Here is a 21,486-nt window from a genome sequence, read left to right on the forward strand (position 1 = left end):
ATTTGAATTGTTCAAATTAATTGAGGGAATTAATTATATGTGATATGATTAATTTAACTTAATTATATATGATATAATTACTATAATGTATTTAATACATTATAATATAAAGTTTATTTGAGAGGAATTAAATCTTTGAATATGATTCAAATATTAATTATATGAATGAGATTCATATAAATAAATTTAGTATAAATGTGATTTATATTAAATGTCATATATTATTGAGAGAGAAATAAACTATAGGTTATATTGTATTGGATACAATATTAAAACTATAGGTTATGTGTTATATATGATATAACATATAGTTATATATGTATATAATAAATTAGTTATTATATATATATTATATCTTATTATTATTTAAATTAAATTAATTTAAATTTAAATGTATTTTTGAAATTAAAGGGAAGGAAATAACTTCTCTCCCCTTATTTTCTCTCAGGGGAACGTGTGTGGTGGGGAGTTTTTTTTTTTTTTTAATGAGATTTTCTTCTTCCACGAGTTTAGTGTATAGAAGGGTCTCTATGTGATTAATCTTAAAAATAATAATAAAAAAAAACTCTCTTTGTAGAATTTTCTATTACTCTCTCAAACTCTCTCCCTCTTCCTAAAATACACAAAGCCCACACCTCCCATATTTCTTATTCCTCCTCTTATATATATGCTGTAATTTTTTGTGATAATGCATAATGTTCTCTGTAATCTTCATCGTTCCTTCACCTACAACATACTTTAACAGGAATCAATCTTATAATAATCAAAAGTGGTTATCAAAGTTGATTATCGAAGATGATTTTTGCTGGAGTTTGTAGTCGATGGTGGTTGTTGGAGCTTGATGTTTGTTGTATGAAAGTGGTATTGGAGTTAGTTGTTGGAGGTAGTTTTCAGAGTCCGGAGTTCGCTGCACGAAGATGGTCTTCAAAATTGATCATCAAAGATGATTCTCGCTGGAGTTTGTAATCGGAGGTGGTTGTCGAAGCCTAAAGTTGGTCGCATGATGGTGGTATTGGAGTTGGTTGCTGAAGTTGTCGTTGGTGGTGGTTGTTGAAGCCCAAGTTGGTCATCAAAGTTGAACAACAAAGGTGATTTTCGTTGGAGTTTGTAGTCGAAGGTGGTTGTCGGAGCCTACAAAGATGGTTGTTGGAGTTGGTCATTGGAGTTTGTTGTCAGAGATGGTTGCTGAAGCCTGAAATTAGTCGTCAGAGTTTTCGCGTGAAGGTGGTCATTGAAATTGGGTCACCGAAGTTGTCATCAAAGGTAGTTGTCAGAGCCTGGAATTGGTTGTTGGAGTTGGTCGTGTGAAGGTAGTCATCGGTTTTTTCATCGGAGGTGGTTGTCAGAGCTCTAGGTTAGTTCCCGAAGTGTGACACCCATATTCACTTGCAGTGGCCGATGGGTGGAGCCATTGAAAACATTGGAAGAAGCGAGAGTTGAGGTGAGTTGGTAAAATATACCAACTCGACTCCACCAACATTTAAAGTTAGTGGGCCAAACATTGAATTGGTATATTATACCAACTCAATTCAACTCATGTTGGTGAACAAAACACCATTTAAAAGTTTGTGTTCCACCTCTAGTGCATGGCTATAAACCATTCATGTCATTTCCAAAATTTTTGGTACAATTGCATTGAACAAGTTTTTACTTTAAGCTTTATTTTCCCCTAAAACCACTATTGAAGTCATTTCCATCAATTACACTATCCATTTTGATCCATTTTGAAAAATTTTTCTAGCACTATGATAAGACTAAAACTCTTATTCATAATTTGACATGTCATAAAATGATATATTAAGTTATTATTTATTTATTTTATAGACATCACATAATTCTTAAATTCTACTTTTGTAGCAAACAATGAACGAAAGTCAATATAATATATATTTAAATTAATATGTATAGTCGTCCTTTATTATCTTATATATCCTAGATTAGGGTTTCTCATTCACCTATATATATGTATCTTTTGCCTAATTAAATTATAGATATTCATTCTCCAAAAGTATAAAGTACATTGTATCATAGCCATATTCGTTTAAGGTTTAAAATATTCGTTTGATGGCTTCATTCTCACACAGTTAGGGTTTAAGTTTAGGTTCTTAACTTTGAGTGGTCGTTCGTTGACACTGCCCACCTTAGGAGGAGCACCACCGTCATCCGCTTCAGTCTACCTTCTTCGTTCATTGGAAACAACCACGCATGAGGTACACGCACAACTGGCTTGGTTTTTCTCCATCGCCACATGTCGATGCGTGGAAGCATGTGCAATTGTATTTTTCACTTGTCGGTTGGGTTCGTCTCAGGTTGCGTTTTTCAGTTCATTTGTGCATTTTGTTCCATCAACATCTACTTAAGTGTCAAGCTGTTTGTAAAATACCCGTTTTCCTACAGTTTGTGATTGTTTTGTTCTGATTTTGGGTTGTTTTGCTCTTTGGTTTATCTTGCCTTCGATTCTAATTTGTTTAATTCTTCCTATGGGATCGTGTGTTAGTTCTTAATGGATGAGATGAAGCATATGATTATATCCAATGTAATTCCCTTAGCATTAAAGATAATAGAACATTAGTTAAATGAAGCTAATTACTATGATTGGCGTCACATGGTTCAGTTTTATTTACTTAATACTAATAGTGACTGAGAATCCACTACAAGATGATAAGAAAAAGGTTCGGCTTTGTGATGATGCTCGACTTTATCTTCAGATTAAGAATTCCGTTGAGTGGTTGTTGGTTTGGTAGATCACTGTAATTTTTTTAGGGAACTCTTAGAGTTCTTAGAATTTTTTTACTCGGGAAAAGAACACGTCCACCGAATGTTTGAAGTTTGTATGCAATTATTTCGAACAAAACAGAAAGCAGAATCTATTACAAGCTACTTTATGAGGCTTAAAAAGACAACTGCCAAACTTGCTTTATTATTACCTTTTAGCCCAGATGCCAAAGTTCAACAAGCTCAGCGAGAAAAAATGGTTGTTTGATATTTTTGAATGGACTTTCACCTGAATTTGGGAAGGCTAAAACATAGATTATTTTTTATTCTGAATTTTCATCATTATAGGAGGCCTTTAATCATATTCTTTGTATTGAAAGTTCTTAATCTGGTTCATTTGCTTCTCAACCTAGTAGTGCTCTTATAAGCAAGAATAACAACTCTTGAGTAACACCAGGGATGACCAACAATTTCCAGAAGCCTAGTTAAGATAATCGAAAATCATATTCTCAGGAGATTGTTTGTCACTAGTGTTGTAAGCCAGGACATCTGAAACATGATTGTCGAAAATTGTTATACAAGACTCAACGATCTCAGAATACTCAGATAGCTTCCACCAGTAATATGGCCTAAGTCTGTTACCATCTCTGCTGATGACTTTGCTAAATTTCAAGTATTTCAGGAATTCCTGCAGGCATCGTCTTCATCGAATCCTACTGCCACCATTGCTAAGATAGGTAGTTCGAAATGTCTTCTTACATCATCTATTAAGTCGGCATACACTCAGGTGCCACCGCTTATATGATAAGTAATTTTAACTTATTTTCTACACATTTGTCCCTTGCCCATCCCTATCTATCACTTTAGCAGATAAATCCACCTCCTCTGTCCTTGGATTTGGCACCATTCCTCTCATGCCATCTCTTTCTTTGTCTTTTGTATTACATTTGTCTCAATTGTCTTCTAATTTAATTTCTATTAGTCAACTTACATGCGACCTTAATTATTGTGTCTCATTCTTCCCTAGTTATTGCTTGTTTCAGGATCATGTGAAGAAGAATATTGGTAGATGACATGAGTCGAGGGCTTTTTACATTTTTTTACCACCAGATACCAAAAGTTGTAGCCTGCTTTGGAGTTACATCCCCATTTGCAGTTCATTGTCGTCTGGGCCATCCCTGTTTGTCCGTGATGAAGAAACTTTATCTTGAATTTCGTTCTTTGTCGTTTTTGAATTGTGATTCGTGTTAGTTTTCTAAATTTCATCATCTTAGTTCTAGTCCCAGAGTCCATAAACAAGCCAACACTCCATTTGAGTTAGTTCATTTTGATATTTGGGAGCCTTGTCCAATCGTGTCCCAAACAGGTTTACGTTATTGTACTGCCTTTGTTGATGATTATTCTCATGTGACTTGGTTATATTTAATGAAAAATCATTCTGGGTTTTTATCTCATTTTTGTGCTTTTCATGCTGAAATTCGAAATCAATTTAATCTCTATCAAAACCTTGTGCACTGATAATGCTGGTGAATATTGCTCTCATATACTTGGATCTTACTTATGTGATCATGGCATCATTCATCAACCCTCTTGATCTCAAAATAAAGTTGCTGAAAGAAAGAACAAACACCTCCTTGAAACAGTCCACGCCTTATCCTTTCAAATACATGTTCCAAAGCAATTTTGGGCTAATGGGGTGTTCACTGCTTGCTTCCTGATTAATAAAATGTCTTCCTCTGTCCTCAATGGAGATATTCCTTATTGTACTCTTTTTTATATGAAATGGTTGTGTTTATTTTCCTCGGGATATTTGTCCATATAATACTGAATTAGATCCAAAATATCTGAAATGCATTTTCTTAGGCTATTTGCGTGTTCAAAAGAGTTAGCATTGTTATTGTCCTACTCTTAACAGGTATCTTGTCTCTCTCGATGTTACATTTTTTGAGGATATACCTTTTAGTCCCTCTCCATCAAGTCATTGTAAAGGAGAGGATGGTGATTTTTTTTTATCTATAAGATTACCTCTTGCACACTATTTCCTACTCAACCTTCTTCTATGTCTCTTTCTTCTCGCCCACTTGCTACTCGAGTTTACTCAAAGCGTCCTCCAAAGCCACCTTCAAATACATGTCCTACATCGATGGCTTCTTCGACATCTGATTCAGAATCAAGTGATGATCTACCCATTGCCCTTCGAAAAGGTAAACACACTTGTACTTACTCTATTTCTTCATTTGTTTCGTATAACTGGTTGTTTTCGCTCATATCTCTTTATTACATCTCTTGATTCCATCTCTATTCCTTACTCTGTTCATGAAGTTTTATCTCATTCTAGGTGGCATGATGCAATGATTTAGGAGATGACTACTTTGGATGATAATGGTACTTGGGATTTAGTCTCACATCTAGCAGGAAAGAAGGCTATTGGATGTAAATGGGTGTTTGCTATAAAGGCCAATCCTGACGGAATAATGGCTCGATTGAATGCTCGTCTTGTTGCCAAAGTTTATGCCCAAATCTATGGGACTTATTATTCTGATACATTTCTTCTGTTGCTAAATTAACTTCCATTTGACTATTTCTGTCCATGGCTGCTACCCACAATTGGCCTTTACATCAACTTGATATTAAGAATGTTTTTCTGCATGCTGATCTTCAGGAGGAAGTTTACATGGAGAAACCACCTGGGTTTATTGCTCAGGGGAGAGTGATAAGGTGTGTCGCCTTAAAAAATCTTTGTATGGACTGAAACAAAGTCCTTGTGCATGGTTCAGTAAGTTTAGTCAAGCATTTGAATGTTTTGATATGAAAAAAAGTACTTTTGATCATTCTATATTCTATCAACGATCTGACAATGACATTACTTTACTTGTTGTGTATGTTGATAATATTGAAAATGATATATCAGGTATATTTTCCCTTAAGTCTTTCCTTAAGAGTCAATTTCATAATAAAGATTTAGGACAATTGAAAGATTTATTGGGAATTGAAGTAATGAGAAGCAAGAAAGGTGTTTATCTATCACAATGGAAATATGTACTTTATTTGTTGTTTGAAACTGGAAAAGTAGGAGTCAAAGCATATAGTACTTCTTTTGTTTTTAGAATAGATATTATTATAACCATATAGTACTTCGATGATATCAAATTTGTAACTTGCTAGAGAAGAGGAATTATTTAAAGAGATATAGAAGATTAGTTGGAAGGTTGAACTATTTAATAATAACACAACCAGATATTGCTTATTCTGTGAGCATTGTGATATTGCTTATTCTGTGAGCATTGTGAGTCAATTTATATCTTCTCCTGCAGTGGATCGTTATTTGCAATAGAACAAATTTTATGTTATCTAAAAGTTGCATATGGATATGGGATCTTATATAAGGATCATGATCATACAAGGGTTGAATGTTTTTCAAATGCTTATTGGATTAGATCTCGAGAGGATAGGAGATCGACCTCTAGATATTGTGTTTTTGTAGGAGGAAACCTAGTGTCATGGAAAAGAAACAAAATGTAGTTTCTCATTCGAGTGCTAAGTCAGAATATAGAACTATGACACAATCTGTGAGTGAAAATAGTATGAATACACCAACTTTTATCTAAGATGGGTTTCAGTGTTACCGTGCTAGCTAAATTATGGTATGATAATTAAGTTGCATTTCACATTGCATCCATTCCAGTGTTTCATGAACAAACTAAACATATTGAAGTGGATTGTCACTCGAGAAAATACAAGAGAGATTTTAATATCTACAATATGTGAAGACCGAAGAACAATTGAAAGCTGTAAACGAAGCAAGAATAAGACATCTATGCAACACAAGCTAGGCATGATTGACGCTCCAGCTTGAGGGAGGAATGTTATAATATATATTTAAATTAATATGTATAGTCATCTTTTATCACAATTTTGTATATCCTAGATTAAGATTTCTCATTCATCTATATAATGTATCTTTTGCCAAATTAAATTATAAGATATTCATTCTCCAAAAGTACACATTACAATAATACTAGTAGTTTTCTCAACAAAATGGTAATAGAGGGGCCAAAGCACGAGCATTGGAAGACAAAAATTATACTGAACAGAAAGCGATGTTCATATTATCATATCAGGTTGGTGTAGAAGTTGCCTGCAAAGCAACTGATGGATGAGATACAGATACAAGCATTTACCTCTAACTCCATTTGGAGAAAGAGGCCTCAAAACAAGCTCGGTAGATAGCACTTCTCCCAAATAAATTTGGCAAGAAATTCATGGACATTGAATTATGAGAAACATTGTTGGAGTATCAAAGCTCCCAGGGAGGAAAACACAAAAATAATTAGAAGTCTTTGTTTCTCAATATGATGCCATGTAGTATCTTCCTCAAGCCACATCTTCATTTGTAACTCCCTTTTCGGATGCTTTTCAGCTGCAACATCACTGGGATGATCGAGCGGTTTAGGTAATTGTCGTCTTGAGAAATTGGTCGTCGAGGATTCTGTTCCCTTCATGCTGCAAATGATGAACCAAATAGATGGAGTCTAGACACGTAGATATCTGAACGAAGGAAAGACATTTTGTGGGAAGTGCTTACCCTTACCTCCAATCAACAAGAACAAACGAACGAAGCTCGCAGTTGGCAAACCTGCTTAGGAAAAAATGAATCTCCTTCAATGGGAAGAACAAAAAGATCAAATATCAAGCGTTAAAATCAAATCTAGAAGTTAACAAATACTCCTCTAAAATCTCCAGTTAGCATCAATAATGAAAATATTAAATGTCTGTGATGTTGTTTATCTAAATGTCTTCACTTTATCGAGCAATCTTACCTAATTTGTCCCTAGGCAGGAAAAATAAACTATTTTCTGTGCAGGTTTTGTATTCTCTAAGCCTCATTTGATAACCATTTGGTTTTTAGTTTTTGAAAATTAAACCTACAAAACATTCATTTCACCTATAAATTTCTTAGTTTGAAATTTGGCTCAGAATTCAACTCCTTTACTCAAGAAAGATGCAAAGAGAAAATAGGCTAAATTTTCAAAAACAAAAAGACCAAAAGGTTACCAACCAGAGCCTAAACCTTTAAGTTTAGGTCTATTTAGCCATTGAATTTTAAAAGTATCCATTCGTACCTGAACTTTCAATTTTGTGTCTAATTGAACTTTGACATACTCAAAAATCTTAAAATAATTGATCTATCAATACAAAATTAAAATTTATATCTAATAAGGCTCCTAAATTTTCCATAGTCCATAAATTGAAAAAAAAATGACAAATAGTCCAATGACATATTAGACACAAAAACCAAACTTTAAAGACTATTGGACACAAAATTGAAAGTTCAAATACCTATTCGATATTTTTCTAAAGTTTAGGGATTAAATAGACACAAAGCTAAAAGTTTAAGGACTAAAATTGTAATTTAACCTTTTTTCCCTCCACGAGCTTAAAACTATTGAAGTTCAGTATTCAGAGACAACAATCTTGGATCTATAATCGAAGTAATGCTTACTGTTTGCAGATTTCATCCTCTATAGAACGATGGCAGTCATTTCCAAATACACTCAATACATGAAATAAGAATCCACAGTGGCTGACAATTGCAATCTCCTTCTCCTTCCGGGTCCAGAGCCTGGCCGGAGTAAAGAACCAAAAGAGAGAGAAATGAAGAGGCTATCAAATATCAATCTGCTAAATTACCCAAAAGACATGAAGTGCAGAAACAGAGTAATCGTTTTTCTCAGAGATAATGCATGTAATATGATATACAATAACAATACATTCAAGCAAACCTATAGGACGCTGAAACAAGCGCCACAGAAGTTACTTGGGTCACAGCAGTTTTAACATCCAAATAATTTCACTACTCGAAAAAGATATTGCAACTATTTCATAATTTATTCAAGGAATCCAAAATTTAAGGTACTCATTGCTTTCGTCCCAAGGTGCAGTCGTGCAGATAACAGGGTGAAGCACTTGAACGCACAAGAGAACCTGTTATGGTCATTCCAATCCTCATGGCTTCCCCCTGGATAGAACAGGAACTTCATATGGTAACCCAGCGAAAGGGATAAGATATACCCCAAGCCCAAACAAAGGTACTAACAAGAATTTCAGCCTTAATCTAAGAGGGAATAGCTCATCAATCCTAAACCACTTTTTCTTAATTTTTTTTTAAAAAAAACACCCTTCGTTAGAGTAACTGCACAGAATTAATCTACATTACTAGAATCTGCCAAGGGAAAAATAAAGTTCATCGGTTTGAACCAGAAGCGCGAATTTATACAGACATAAACCAAAAATCTCATAACAACTATACGGAAGTATGATTAATCAATCTATTACACATCAATAGAATTGTGCAATTGCAATAAAAGATTCAAGAAGCTCAAAATATCCTAAGAAAATTTAGAAATTTATACCATAATTTGAAGAATGGAAAAAAAAATGGATACTGTGATATTCTTGACTAATAGAACATGGCAATTACGAGAAAATAAAATCTATATGACCTATAATGAACATTAATGTGTTAATTTGAAGAAATATTAATACCACAAAAGTAGAAATTCGAAGAAGAGAGAAGATGAAAAAGTATTCAATAATCATGTTTTCTATCTTTATAGAAAAAAAACAATTTCAGAAAATCCTTTCTTGTCAAGCAGCAATCCACTAAAAACCTCTTATGAAGTTCATCTAAAGAAGCTCATTCTCCCTTTTAAAAAGATGGTCATCGAGCGTAAACGATAGGTTGATGGGATCATTTGGAAGAGCAAAGGTGGTCACCCAAACGTGTTGAGAATAATCCCAAAAGGGTTGCACAAATTCAAACAGACATCTGATGGCAGCGAAAATGAAGTAGACATTTACCATTTAAGAAACATCAGTCCCCTATCTGCAACTTCGTTGTTGGACTGTCTTATATCTGACTTCCAAAGGATATCTTCATCGTGTTCAATCTAGAAAAAGCAAAGCAATTTTTCTTTACTAAAAGTAAGTACAATTCCAAAAATAGAGATGAAAAATAGTCATAAAGAAAGACAACATCATCCAACAACATGGACAAAAACAATGCAACTTGCCATTGAAAAATCAATTGCAGGGAAAAGAGCCCGAAACTCGCTGATGCTTCGCCTCTTGTCACAAGGATTAACTCCCTGTACAAAGAATATAATGATTTGTCATAATTCTTTCATTATGGAAAGACATCAACCTTTCATTGATAAAGGAAAAATAATCAGCCAACAAACAGGATCAAATTAAAAGAGCTCCTATCTAATAAAATAACTATAAAGTAATTACAAACATATTTTTAAGCACTCTCAAAGCCAAAAAATAAACATGCCAAGAAAAATGCAAGAAAATCCAATTTAATGATAGTAAAACAAAAAAATCTCGAATAGGATACTCATACAATTAAAATAATTATTATCCTTTCAATTTCATTATTAATTTACATCCCTCTCTAACTAAACATACAGCGTGAGATAATTTACAGAGCTTAACTATAGTAACGAGGCAAAATTAGTTAATCCATATCAAAGGAAATGCTTGATCAATTTGATATTTGCATGTAGGAAAATAATTCCAGATAATGCTTAATGTTCATTTGTTCATTCTTCACCTTACGTGCTTTTTTCTAATTATTGCCCAAATGTACGATTTATAGAGTTAAAGCCATGCATCAACTCCAAGAAGTTTCACTCAACATGAATGGAAAATGTGCAACCCAACAACAAAACATTCCATTTTGCATCAGAGAGATAACCATTATGGAACTCGTGAACATTTATTTAGAATACAATTCTATGTTTGACTACAGCAACGAAGTGACATAACTATCATTCAAAATGAAGATAAAGATAGATTTAGAGAAGTTGGAATTGAATTTGTAAAATATACCAAATGTTCCCGACAAAGTTCAACTGCCAAAAATGGCGGGCAATTCAAACTTGAAATTGCAGGGCAGTTGCTCTCTCCTGCATTCTCTACCATTAATGGAGGAACATTCATACCATCCGAGTAAACTTCACCACCAAATGCTCCAACCGCTGTTTGCATAGTCCTACGTGTAACCATGACAAATCTTTGATTAGTAGGAGGCAAAACATGAAATTTTAACATTTAAGATGAAAATATCCTCCACGGTGTAAAGAGACAACATCAATCATCCAGAGAAAGAAATAAGCATAACGAAAAAATTTATAAAATATACGGAAGATTCATGCTAGTTGACAACTTGGAATTTAAGAGGAGAAGAATTTCTAAACTCATTCTCTCAAAATATGCAAAACACATTTAAAAAACAGTCCTAAATTTTAACAAATATACAAAGAACTTTAAAAAAGAAAATTTGAGCCTGCCTTATAGCTGAACTACTCAATATAAATTTTTAGTTCAATGGAACAGACCTGAGTAAAGTATCATGTATTCAAAATAAGAACTCAAGGTTCTCAGTAAACAAATAAAAACACAAATAACATGAAGAAGGGAAAGGGAAAGGAAAAAAAAAATCTTTGGATATATCGTATCGATATCCAAAAAACTCATAAAGTGGTCAGGCCAATAATAATACTGATAACTGCAAGTCGTTGTATCAATCCAAATTTGCCTCATTTCAAAGTGGCAGAGGCTTGTTATGCTTTGGCTCAAAGTAATACATTGTGGAAATTGTTCAACCATTTCTCGTGAGTTAAATTTAACGAATAAAAAATTTTGATAGACAACTCTCATGCTGAAACTCAAACTCCAGAACCTTTAATCCAAAGATTTTACATGTAGGAAAGGTTCATCCACTCCATAACTTCGTTTTTAAGATGAGATACCTGAACAAGGGGGATGTGATGACTAACTCGATTCTCTTAGAAAGTCCACATGATCGTACATGTCTCCGCAGATTGCCAACCTGTTTCAATTCCCAGGAAGAGGGGGGAAAAGAGAGAAAAACTCATGAATTGTTTGGGATTCTGGAAAAAGGTAGAATAGAAAAAATAGGGCTTACCTGTTTCCATCCTAAAGAAGTAAGTTGAGCATCAAAACAATCAAAAGATGGGTATTTGTTCGCGCCCTTGTCCCCTGCCGCATTATGAAGTCCCTGGGCATGCCTCACCTGTAAATTTGATTGTAATAAGGTTCAAATACAACCAGTAAATTCAAAGCAATAAAAAATAATAATAATAACCATTGAACTCATTGCACATAGAAAGAATGCCAAAAGAAAAAAATATTTTGTTACATACCAGATGAATAGTTTTAGTACGGGGCGATGGATACAAACTTCGACCCGCTGTAGCGTCCATATCTGAAGATCGGAATAATTGCAAATAAACAAGTGAAAACAAAACAGCTAAGGACAAAAAACAAAGGGTTCTCCACCGTCGAAAACAAAAAAGCAATAGTAGAAGCTGACAATAACGAATAAATCCTTTCACACTATGAGCCAAAGCATAATACTGCTCGTTCAAGGCCTCCTTCCTTGAAAGGACAAATCATAATCGACCAGAACAATAACAATAACGAATAAATACTTTCACACAAAGAATCCCCAAACAATCTCAACATCTCAAGAACTATCAAACAATTTTCACAGTTTCAATGAATCGAACCTCGTCTGATCAATAAAACCGAAATAATCGATGAAGAAACGTCATAGAGATAATGTCGATTGAATCGAACCTCGTCTGATCAATAAAACCGAAATAATCGATGAAGAAACGTCATAGAGAGAATGTCGATTGCTGTACCTGAAAATCGGGAAAAAAGCAAACAAACAGAGGAGGAAAAAGGTCGCGATAAATAAGAAGGAAAGCTTAGAAATTGAGAAGTGAGCAGAGGAATTTTGTGTATCTGTATTTTTCATAATGAACGCACATATGGCCTTAGTAATTTTATACACAGTAAATCCTAAACGAGGAGAATAAAGGAATAATAAAAAATAGCTGTATCTTACAGATGGCAATTAGTAATTGGGCTAATTAAGATTTTATACAACCAACTAGTAACAGAAATTATTTTCTCCTGAATTGGGTGATGCACGGTCCTTTCTTTTCTCATTTTCTTTTATTATCTTGATTTGTTGTTGGGCCTGGGCTAGTCTCTTAACAGCGATGAGGCTGAGAGCCATGTTGTAATAGCAAATTGAAACTTTTCTAAAAAACGAGATAATGATACATAATAATATGTGTCGACGTTAGAGAGGAAACAGAAACAGAGTCGTTAATGGCCGGACGCGGAAAAGAGCGCGTGGATTGAGCCCTCCCAATGGAATCGAAACGAGAAAGGTTCTAAAATTGGTAGTGGAGTTTCCATAATAGCTTTGGAGTTTGACGAACGGACGCCATAGCATTGGCTACTACTGTTGTTCTGATACGTCCATGTGAAGAAGCGGATATTGAACCATTGGTCGACATTACACCACGCACTACGAGCCAATCGCCCTCACCAAACCTCCCGGAGTAGTTTGTAGTGGTGGTGGCGTCGTTGCTCATGTCCCTCCATTGATTGTTTTTTGAAATCCATTTTCATCATCTCTCAAGCTTATTAAGCAAGTATCGAAAATGAGAGTGGAAGACTGAATCGCTGTTGACACTTATTTGGGCTCTTGATTTTGTTTGGGCTTTTCTCCGAATAGAGTCCAATAGGCCCAACGCACGTATGAGGCATACTATTATTATTTAGGTTTCTAGTAACCTAAAGAAAATTCTATATTTCATCGTTGTTTTGAATTTTTTTCAAAGACGACTTTTAGGGTTAATTTTGAATAATTATATATTTTTCATTTATTTATATCTATTTTTTATATACTTTTTCATATTTTCGAAGCTACCTTAATGATGGGAAGAGAAAATGTATCTAATATAATTTTTCTCATTTTTCAATTGGAGAGAGAAAATATTTTTTTCCATTTTCCAATTTTAAAAAATGCATTTAATGAATTTTATTTTTTATTTGAGTTGGTTTTCACGTATAACTTATTGACTTTTTTGATGGATTAATAGTTATTTTAAATAATATTTTTTACGGATTCATGGTTATTTTAAATATACCTTAGAACATTTTGTTAGGTATTTGAAAGTATTATAAAAATATACTACCATTTATAGATTAGAGATTGATTTAATGTTTGACATAAATCATAGTATAAACCAATATATGAAATATATCACAATATATAAATCTTCATAAATTTCATTTACACCACAATATATATATTATAATACATGGAACCTAAATTAAAAAAAAAACCACTATCGTTTATATTGAATATACGAATACGTATACCACAGTATATATCAAATTTCCTACACAAGCTAAAAAAAGTATATATAAAAAATATGAAAAAATAAAATTAAAAGATGAATCGGGTTCATTGTTTGTCTGCTCTGAGTCCGCCATTGCCGTTCATTTACTTTGAGTCTGCCATCGCCATTCATTTGCTCAGAGTTCACCATCGTCGTTCATTTGCTCTAAGTTTTTCGTCACCGTTCATTTGCTCCAAATTCGTCATTGTCGTTCGTCTGCTCCAAGTCCACCATCGCCGTTCTTCGTCCCGTGCTCGCCCTATAGCCGGATCGCCCCACACCATCCATCTTTTGCCTATAACTCACATCGCCATAAGAGAAAAGAGAGTAAAGAGGAAGAAATGATCTTGACGCATGAGAGAGAATATATGCATGTGGGAGAGAGAATAGGATGTGCATGGAGAAGAGAGAGTAGTATATATATATAACGTACGTAAGGGCTAAATTGTAAAAATCCATTGATATTAGTGAAAATAGGGAGACTAATAGGTATTTTTTGTAAAAGAAAATGAAATGTTCAAGATATTAACGTAATATGAGTATGTTTTTAAGACCTTTTATGTAGAAATCCCTTATTATTATTATTAAACATTTCCATCCGATCGTATCAATTTAGATGAGTAAAGTATTGTAAATTTAATCCTCTACAAATTGCACTTTAAATTGTTTGAGAAAATTTTTATCAATCACAAATCATCACATCACTTCTAGATTAATAGTAAAATTATAAATCATTAAATTTGGGATAAATTGAAAGATGACATGTGTCCCACAATGAAATTGAAGGCAAAAATTGATATATTCATATGATATCTTGTTTTTTGTCACGATTTTTGGGTCAAAATAGCTAATTTGCTCTAATTTTGTAAGAATATTTGAGTCTAGTTCAATTAAGTAAAAATTAAATAGACTTAATTTGACTAAATGGTCAACCAAAAATCCAAACAATTGGGCTCAAGGGCATGCCTCTCGACAAACCATGGGCTTGAAGGCCAAGCCCATATGGCATTGGATACTCTATGAATAGATAAATTCTCCCTTATTTGCAATGTTAAAGAATTTAAGATTCCAAAGACCTAGGGAGAATTCTTTCAAAAATCACGGCTCCTAGAACTCATAAGTTTAACATTCAATAAAAGACTCAAGATACTAACATTCTTTCAATACTTCAGCTTTTAGAACATTCATGCACTCAATTTTTTCAAATCAAGTGTATGTATTCAAAAAATCAAATGATCATATACTAGATATCAAATTATATATGCATAAATCAACATAAACATAAGTTTTACTCTATAAAACACGTTTCTTAAAAAACTTTAAGTGGCAAAAACGGTAGGACTGGTATGGCAACCCTAGAGAGGGGAAAAATAGGTTTCTTAAAACTAATCAAAACATTTTCACTAGGTGGGCCAATTAAGTAAATTAATAAAACTTTTGCTGGAAAGTAATTTAAACAATAAATTCAATCCAAAATAATCAATAAATTAAAACTAATACTTTTAAGCATTATATTTAGTTCTAATAATAAGATTAGTAAAAGATACACAAATTGAAGAATTACCAATCAAAGTAAACAAATATGAATAAAAGAACAAATATTGCAATTAATTTCATGTAATAAACTATAATAATATAATGATTGCAAAATTAAAGTAGTATAGGGATAGAGAAATTAACACCAAAGATTTTTATAGCGTTCGGTCAAACTTGACTTACATCCACTTTTTCAAGCGCCTCTTGAGTTTATCACTCAAACTTAATCCTTTCTACGGCTTAGAGCTGAACTACCACAATGTTCTTTTTTCCATGAATAAGAACGAACATGATCCTTTCCACAGTTGAGGATCAAAGCGTTATAACCACTCTTTTTAGGGCAAGAGCAACCCTTACAATGAATTTGAAAATGAAGACATTATAGGAAAAACTCTCTAGAAGAGTGGATTTACAAAGTTAGTACTCAATAAGTCAATCCTTCCAACATAAAATATCTCTCTCAAGAAGAAGATGAAAAGAAGAAAATTGAAGCTTGGAGAGAGAGCAACAATAATGGCTTAATAAGTCATGGATGATTGAAAATAATAAAAATTGTTGTTGAAATTTGAAGAAGAAGAATGGTAAATAAGGAGGGAAAATAGTTGAAAACCACATTTAATTTGGGTTATTGGATCTTGAAAAGGAAATATCAATTGTGGAGATTTTAAACTACAAACAAAAAAATAATATAAAATTTGTTTTTTTGTAAAAACAACTAAAAAGCAAAAACTCATTCAAAACTAGCCGTTAGATACAAACATAAAATAATGTTAAATTTATTTTCCTTTTAAAATCATTTTTTTTTTTTAAAATCAATCCAAAATCTCAAAAGCCCACCATGTATATCTTTCATTTCTTAACTTGTTTCGATTATATCTTCTTCATTTAAGGTCCGATTTAGGTGATTCAAATTGCATTGGAAATGTTATCCCGAGCTCTACACAATGGACACTTCAAAATACTCAGATTGTTAATAAATAAAAACATGTTTGTTATCATCAAAACATTAATTAATTAACTAATTAAAATAGATTAATTTGAGATTAAGAGCCAAAAAGCTTACAAAAATATCCTTAAATAATATTCCTACTTTTACGTTTAATGAATGTTGACGTAAGACTTGTAAAGCTTGAGAGAACCAAATTTTATTTAATCCCTCTAAAATTTATAGTTTTTTTCAATGGTTCATTTTTGTATTGGTCTTTTCTTTTCTTTTTTGCATTAACTTTAGTTTATCGTAATTAATGAGTTTATGGTGATTCTCATGTCATTCTGTTTTAAATAGTAAAGATTAAATTGAGCGTTAAAAATTTCCATACTTGTTTATATTTATAGCAAAACTCGGTGAAATTAAAGGTAGGGACAAAAGTGAGCCTAACTTAGAGTTAATCTTTCGATCCTAAAGGTGAGAGATTCTAATTATCAATGTATATATTGGTAACTTAGATTTATGGATATACCGATGGATATTCAAAGAAAAATCATAGATATTACGGAAATTCATAAAAATGTTGTAAATGTTTTGGTGAAATATTAAAAGAAACTTGTTCAAATAATAAACTATGACTTTAAACATATAAATCTTAGAAGTCAAATGTCATTAATAATGACATAATTGATAATAGTGATGACAAAAAAATGATTATGAACTGAAAGTTTAATTCAAGAGTTTACAATGAATTTGTGGCTAGTTCACAATCAAGCATGACCATTGATTAACAATGATAAACTATTATCACAAGCTGAGATGTGAGTCTATTGAAATCTTCTCATTCTCTTCTAGAGTCTGCTTAAGTTGTGGAAGTATCTTATTGATAACTTCCATCATAATACCCAACAATCTCAAAGAATTTTGTGAATCTTAAGATTGTTTATCAAGATTTTCACGTGGAAGTCTATCATTCAATCCTTCCATTATGACCATCAACAAACTAGTTATTTTTTCTTGTCCTTGCTGCAGCTTTCTTCTGTCCTTCTAATCTTAGTTGCCCTTCAGCTCTGTTATAGAACCACCATTTATTCCACCAGTTGGCATGATGCTTCTAATGCTAGCACCATCCGAAGATGCAGCCATCATTTTTGAATTCCCACTGTGAGCCATACTAGGAGTCGGAATCATATGACTTGTTGCAGAAGAATAACCAACCACCTGATGATATTGCTGGTTCTGAATATTCAGGGGCATAGGCTTGATCATAGTATGCAGACGACTCTCCAGAGTATCCAGGTTCATATACTCATCCTGTGCGATATTATCATAACGGCAAAGTTTATTCACAACCGGAGTAATGAACTCCAACATTATTTAGAACCACAGTAAGTAAAAAGTTAAAAGTCCTTGTCCCGTAACCTTTTTTTTTAAAAAAAATTAAGCTTATATTCTTTCATTTTCTTACCATAGTTTTTGTTAATACAGAAAGGTGAAAATAACTTCAAAGAGTTACAAATCTGTTACATTCAAGCTACCTTTAAATACACCGTGTAACTAATTATAAAGTGTAAGAGAGAAAAATTGTACAGAGTGATCAAGAAAGCTTGAGACTTATCTTGTAAGATTCCCTAATAAAACTCCCATCAGCTTCTCCATGGACGTAGGCTATCTTTGGCCGAACCACGTAAACCATCGTGTTCATCTTCTTCCCGATCGTCTTGTTCTATCGTGTACCTTTGATTCACTGATCGTATAGCTTTTAGCCAACGATCGTTTACCTCGGCACCCCTATCATGTAGACGCTCATCATCTTGAATCCCATCGTCTAGATGATCTTCAGTAAAGCCTTCATCGTCTAGACGACTTTTCCCTTATCGTCTAGACGACTTCCAGCTTTACATCCCATCGCCCCTGCGATTTCCGGCAGCATCTCCCTTCGGTTCTCTCTTTTCTTTTCTCTCTATTTTCTCTGCAACAAATAAAAGAAAAGTTTAAACATTCGAGTTCTACAATCAACATTAGTGCCAAGTTCAAATCTCAACCATCAAAGTGTAAGATCGAGATCTCTCATCACACGGATTGTGCATTTAGCACATTGTTTTGTGTTTGTGTGAAAAAAAAAGGTGGTATCCGATATTCGTATAGGACCTAAGTTTTATCAAGCCCAAAGATCAAGTGTTTTTCCAGGCCATATTTCTCTTATCAAGCCCAGCAAGTGGTATCAGAGCCTGCAAGAAAGCTTCAAGATTAGTCAAGATTCAAAAGTAGCAAAATCTTGGAGCTTTTCAGTTGAAATTTGAAACAGATATGGTAGTAGCAAGGTATGACATTGAGAAATTTGATGGGAAAGGCGATTTTGGTTTGTGGAAAGCCAAAATCAAGGCTATCTTGGGACAACAAAGGGCTCATAAGGCCCTAGAGGATCCAGCCAAGCTGTTGAGCACTACAATAGAAGAAGTAAAAGAAAACATGGAGCTAATTGCTCATGGAACACTGGTTTTAAACTTGTCTGACAGTGTCCTAAGGCAAATGATTGATCAAGAGACAGCTTTTAAGATGTGAAGCAAATTGAATGAGCTATATGAGACTAAAACTCTGCCCAACAAACTTTTCCTAAGGGAAAGGTTCTTTACCTTTAAGATGAGTGCTTCTAAATCCTTAACAGAGAATCTAGATGATTTCAAGAGGATAACTACTGAATTCAAGACTCAAGGAGAAGAGATTGGGGTAGATAATGAAGCTTTTGTGCTTCTCAACTCATTGCCGAATTCCTATAAAGATGTGAAGGCTGCCCTAAAATATGGGAGAGATTCCCTAACTACTGACATCATAATTTCTGCTCTCAAAATCAGAGAAATGGAGCTTATTCCTAGCAAGGAAGACAAGTCTAGTGCTTATTTGTAAAGGGAAAGTCAAAATAGAACAATAAGGAAAAAAGGAACATAGAGCTCTAATGAAGAAGGGAAAGAAAAGTCCAAGGTCAGATGCAAGTATTGTAAAAAAAACTTGGACACTTAATCAAAGATTGCAGAACTTTGAAGTGGAAGAATGAGTAGAAAAACAAGCAATCACAACCACAACCAAAAGTCCAACCTAATCAGTCAGGTGAAGCCTCAGTTTGTGAGAACTCTTACTTCTATTCTTATGCTTTGGCTACTTCTAATTGTAAGACAGAAGAAGAAGCTAATAAGAACCTATATTGGGTTCTAGATTCAGGGTGTTCTTTCCACATGACACCCCATAAAGACTGGTTTAGTACCTACAGAGAGTTGGATGGAGGATCTGTCTACATGGGAAACAATAACTCATGTCTAGTGGTTAGGATTGGCTCAGTCTCACTAAAGCTAGAAGATGGAATAGTCAAGCTATTGAGGAATGTTAGACATGTGTCTAAGTTGAAGAGAAATCTAATTTCACTAGGCATACTTGACTCTATTGGCTGTGAATACAAATGCAAGGAAGGTTACTATGAAGTTTTGAAAAACAATAAGCCTATCCTTAGAGGGGTGAAGATTAAGGGGTGTATGTTGTTCAAGGAGTTCATAAAGTTCACTCAGCTTTGATTGTGACTCAGAAGCAGCCTACTGAAGAAGATCTATGGCACAAAAGACTTTCACATATTAGTGCCAAAGGTCTACAAGCTCTAGCCAACCAAGGAATTCTATCTAAGGGAGTTCATCAGAGCCTATTCTTTAGTGAACATTGTATGATAGGGAAGGCTACTAGGCAGAGTTTTGTGAAGGCTCAGCATACAACCAAGGCCATCCTTGACTATGTGCATTCGGACCTATGGGGTCCTTCACCTTTTCAGTCCTTAAGTGGAGCCAAGTATTTCTTAACCTTAGTTGATGACTATTCAAGAAAAAGTTGGATCTATTTCCTTAAATCTAAGGATTTAGTTTTTGAAAAGTTCAAAGAACGGAAGATCATGGTTGAAAAATTGTCTAACTGTCAAATTAACTGTCTAAGAACTGATAATGGGCTTGAGTACTGTGCAAAGGAGTTTAATGTTTTTTGTAGACAACATGGTATAACTAGACACAAGATAGTTAGGTATACACCTCAGCAAAATGGGGTGGCAGAGAGGTTGAACAGAACAACAATGGAGAGAGTAAGAAGCCTATTGTTTGATGCTATACTTCCTGAGAAGTTTTGGGTAGAGGCAGCCTCATACACTGTCTATACATTGAACAGATGCCCTCATGCATCTCTTAACCTTCTAACCCCTGAAGAAAGGTGGACCAAATAGCCTTCCAACCTGAATAACCTAAGGGTGTTTGGTTGCACTGGTTTTGTTCATTAGAGTAAAGGGAAATTAGCTACTAGAGCTGTGAAGTGTATGTTTTTGGGCTTCACAGAAGGTGTTAAGGGGTTTAGAATGTGGCACTCTACTGAGAAAAGATGCATCACCAACAGAGATGTTGTTTTCAGAGAAGATGAAATGTATGCAGAGATCTAATCCTAATGTTTCAGTACCTCAAGTGAATAATGATAAAATTGAGGTGGAGCAAGTTCTAATCCTTATTTCTGATCATTCAAGCTCTGAATCATTTTTTGATCAACTACCTCATCTAGAAGAAGAAAGTAGAAGATGCTACTATTGATCTCGAGCAAGAAGAACCAGATTTGAGAGGGTACAACCTAGCTAGAGATAGGCAGAGAAGAAACATTGTGCCACCTACAAGGTATGAAGACTACTTAGCTTTGAATGCTTATGATTTATCTAATGATTCAGAACCCTCAACCTGTGAAGAAGTAGTGAGTTTTTCTAAAGCTAAGATGTGGATAGAAGCTATGAATGAAGAGATTGATTCACTAGTGAGAAACAACACATGAGAGTTGACACCTTTGCCAAAGGGATGCAAGCCAATTGCATCCAAATGGGTGTACAAGTTGAAGGAGGGTTTCCCTAATGATCAAGGACCTAGATTTAAAGCTAGGCTAGTTGCTAAGGGTTTTATACAAAGGCCAGATGTTGATTTTAATGAGATTTTTTCTCCAGTGGTCAAGCAG

General features: G+C 34.0%; 1 protein-coding gene across 8 annotated transcripts; it reads right to left on the reverse strand.

The window, feature by feature from the left end:
- Nucleotides 1-6,796: 6,796 nt before the first annotated feature.
- On the reverse strand, nt 6,797-13,080 carry LOC120087083 (phosphoglycerate mutase-like protein 1). Of its 8 annotated transcripts, none has more exons than XM_090317904.1 (10): nt 12,382-13,080; nt 11,946-12,007; nt 11,708-11,815; nt 11,532-11,611; nt 10,609-10,771; nt 9,789-9,863; nt 9,577-9,665; nt 8,219-8,338; nt 7,301-7,351; nt 6,797-7,218 (listed from the first exon to the last, which is right to left on the reverse strand). In XM_090317904.1, the coding sequence occupies exons 1-9, from the start codon at nt 12,563-12,565 to the stop codon at nt 7,303-7,305; spliced, it is 930 nt and encodes a 309-aa protein (XP_090174030.1). In that variant the 5' UTR covers nt 12,566-13,080; the 3' UTR covers nt 6,797-7,218; nt 7,301-7,302. The 8 variants fall into 8 exon arrangements, with proteins under 8 accessions (XP_090174030.1, XP_090174022.1, XP_090174029.1 ...); XM_090317896.1 differs by having other exon boundaries at nt 7,307-7,354; nt 12,382-12,585; XM_090317903.1 differs by having other exon boundaries at nt 7,301-7,354; nt 12,382-12,584.
- Nucleotides 13,081-21,486: the final 8,406 nt, after the last annotated feature.

This window comes from Benincasa hispida, chromosome 9 (genome assembly GCF_027475165.1).
Source record: "Benincasa hispida cultivar pf3 chromosome 9, pf3_genome.v1.1, whole genome shotgun sequence".
NCBI classification, from domain to species: domain Eukaryota; kingdom Viridiplantae; phylum Streptophyta; class Magnoliopsida; order Cucurbitales; family Cucurbitaceae; genus Benincasa; species Benincasa hispida.

What these genes read in the sequence shown, in the direction of transcription:
- LOC120087083 (XM_090317896.1), bottom strand. Translation starts at nt 12,565, where the DNA reads ATGAAAAATACAGATACACAAAATTCCTCTGCTCACTTCTCAATTTCT. An exon ending in ATCACATCCCCCTTGTTCAG is followed by an intron (nt 10,772 to 11,531) that starts GTATCTCATCTT and finishes GGTTACACGTAG; the next exon opens with GACTATGCAAACAGCGGTTG. An exon ending in CTGCAATTGATTTTTCAATG is followed by an intron (nt 9,666 to 9,788) that starts GCAAGTTGCATT and finishes TGCTTTTTCTAG; the next exon opens with ATTGAACACGATGAAGATAT.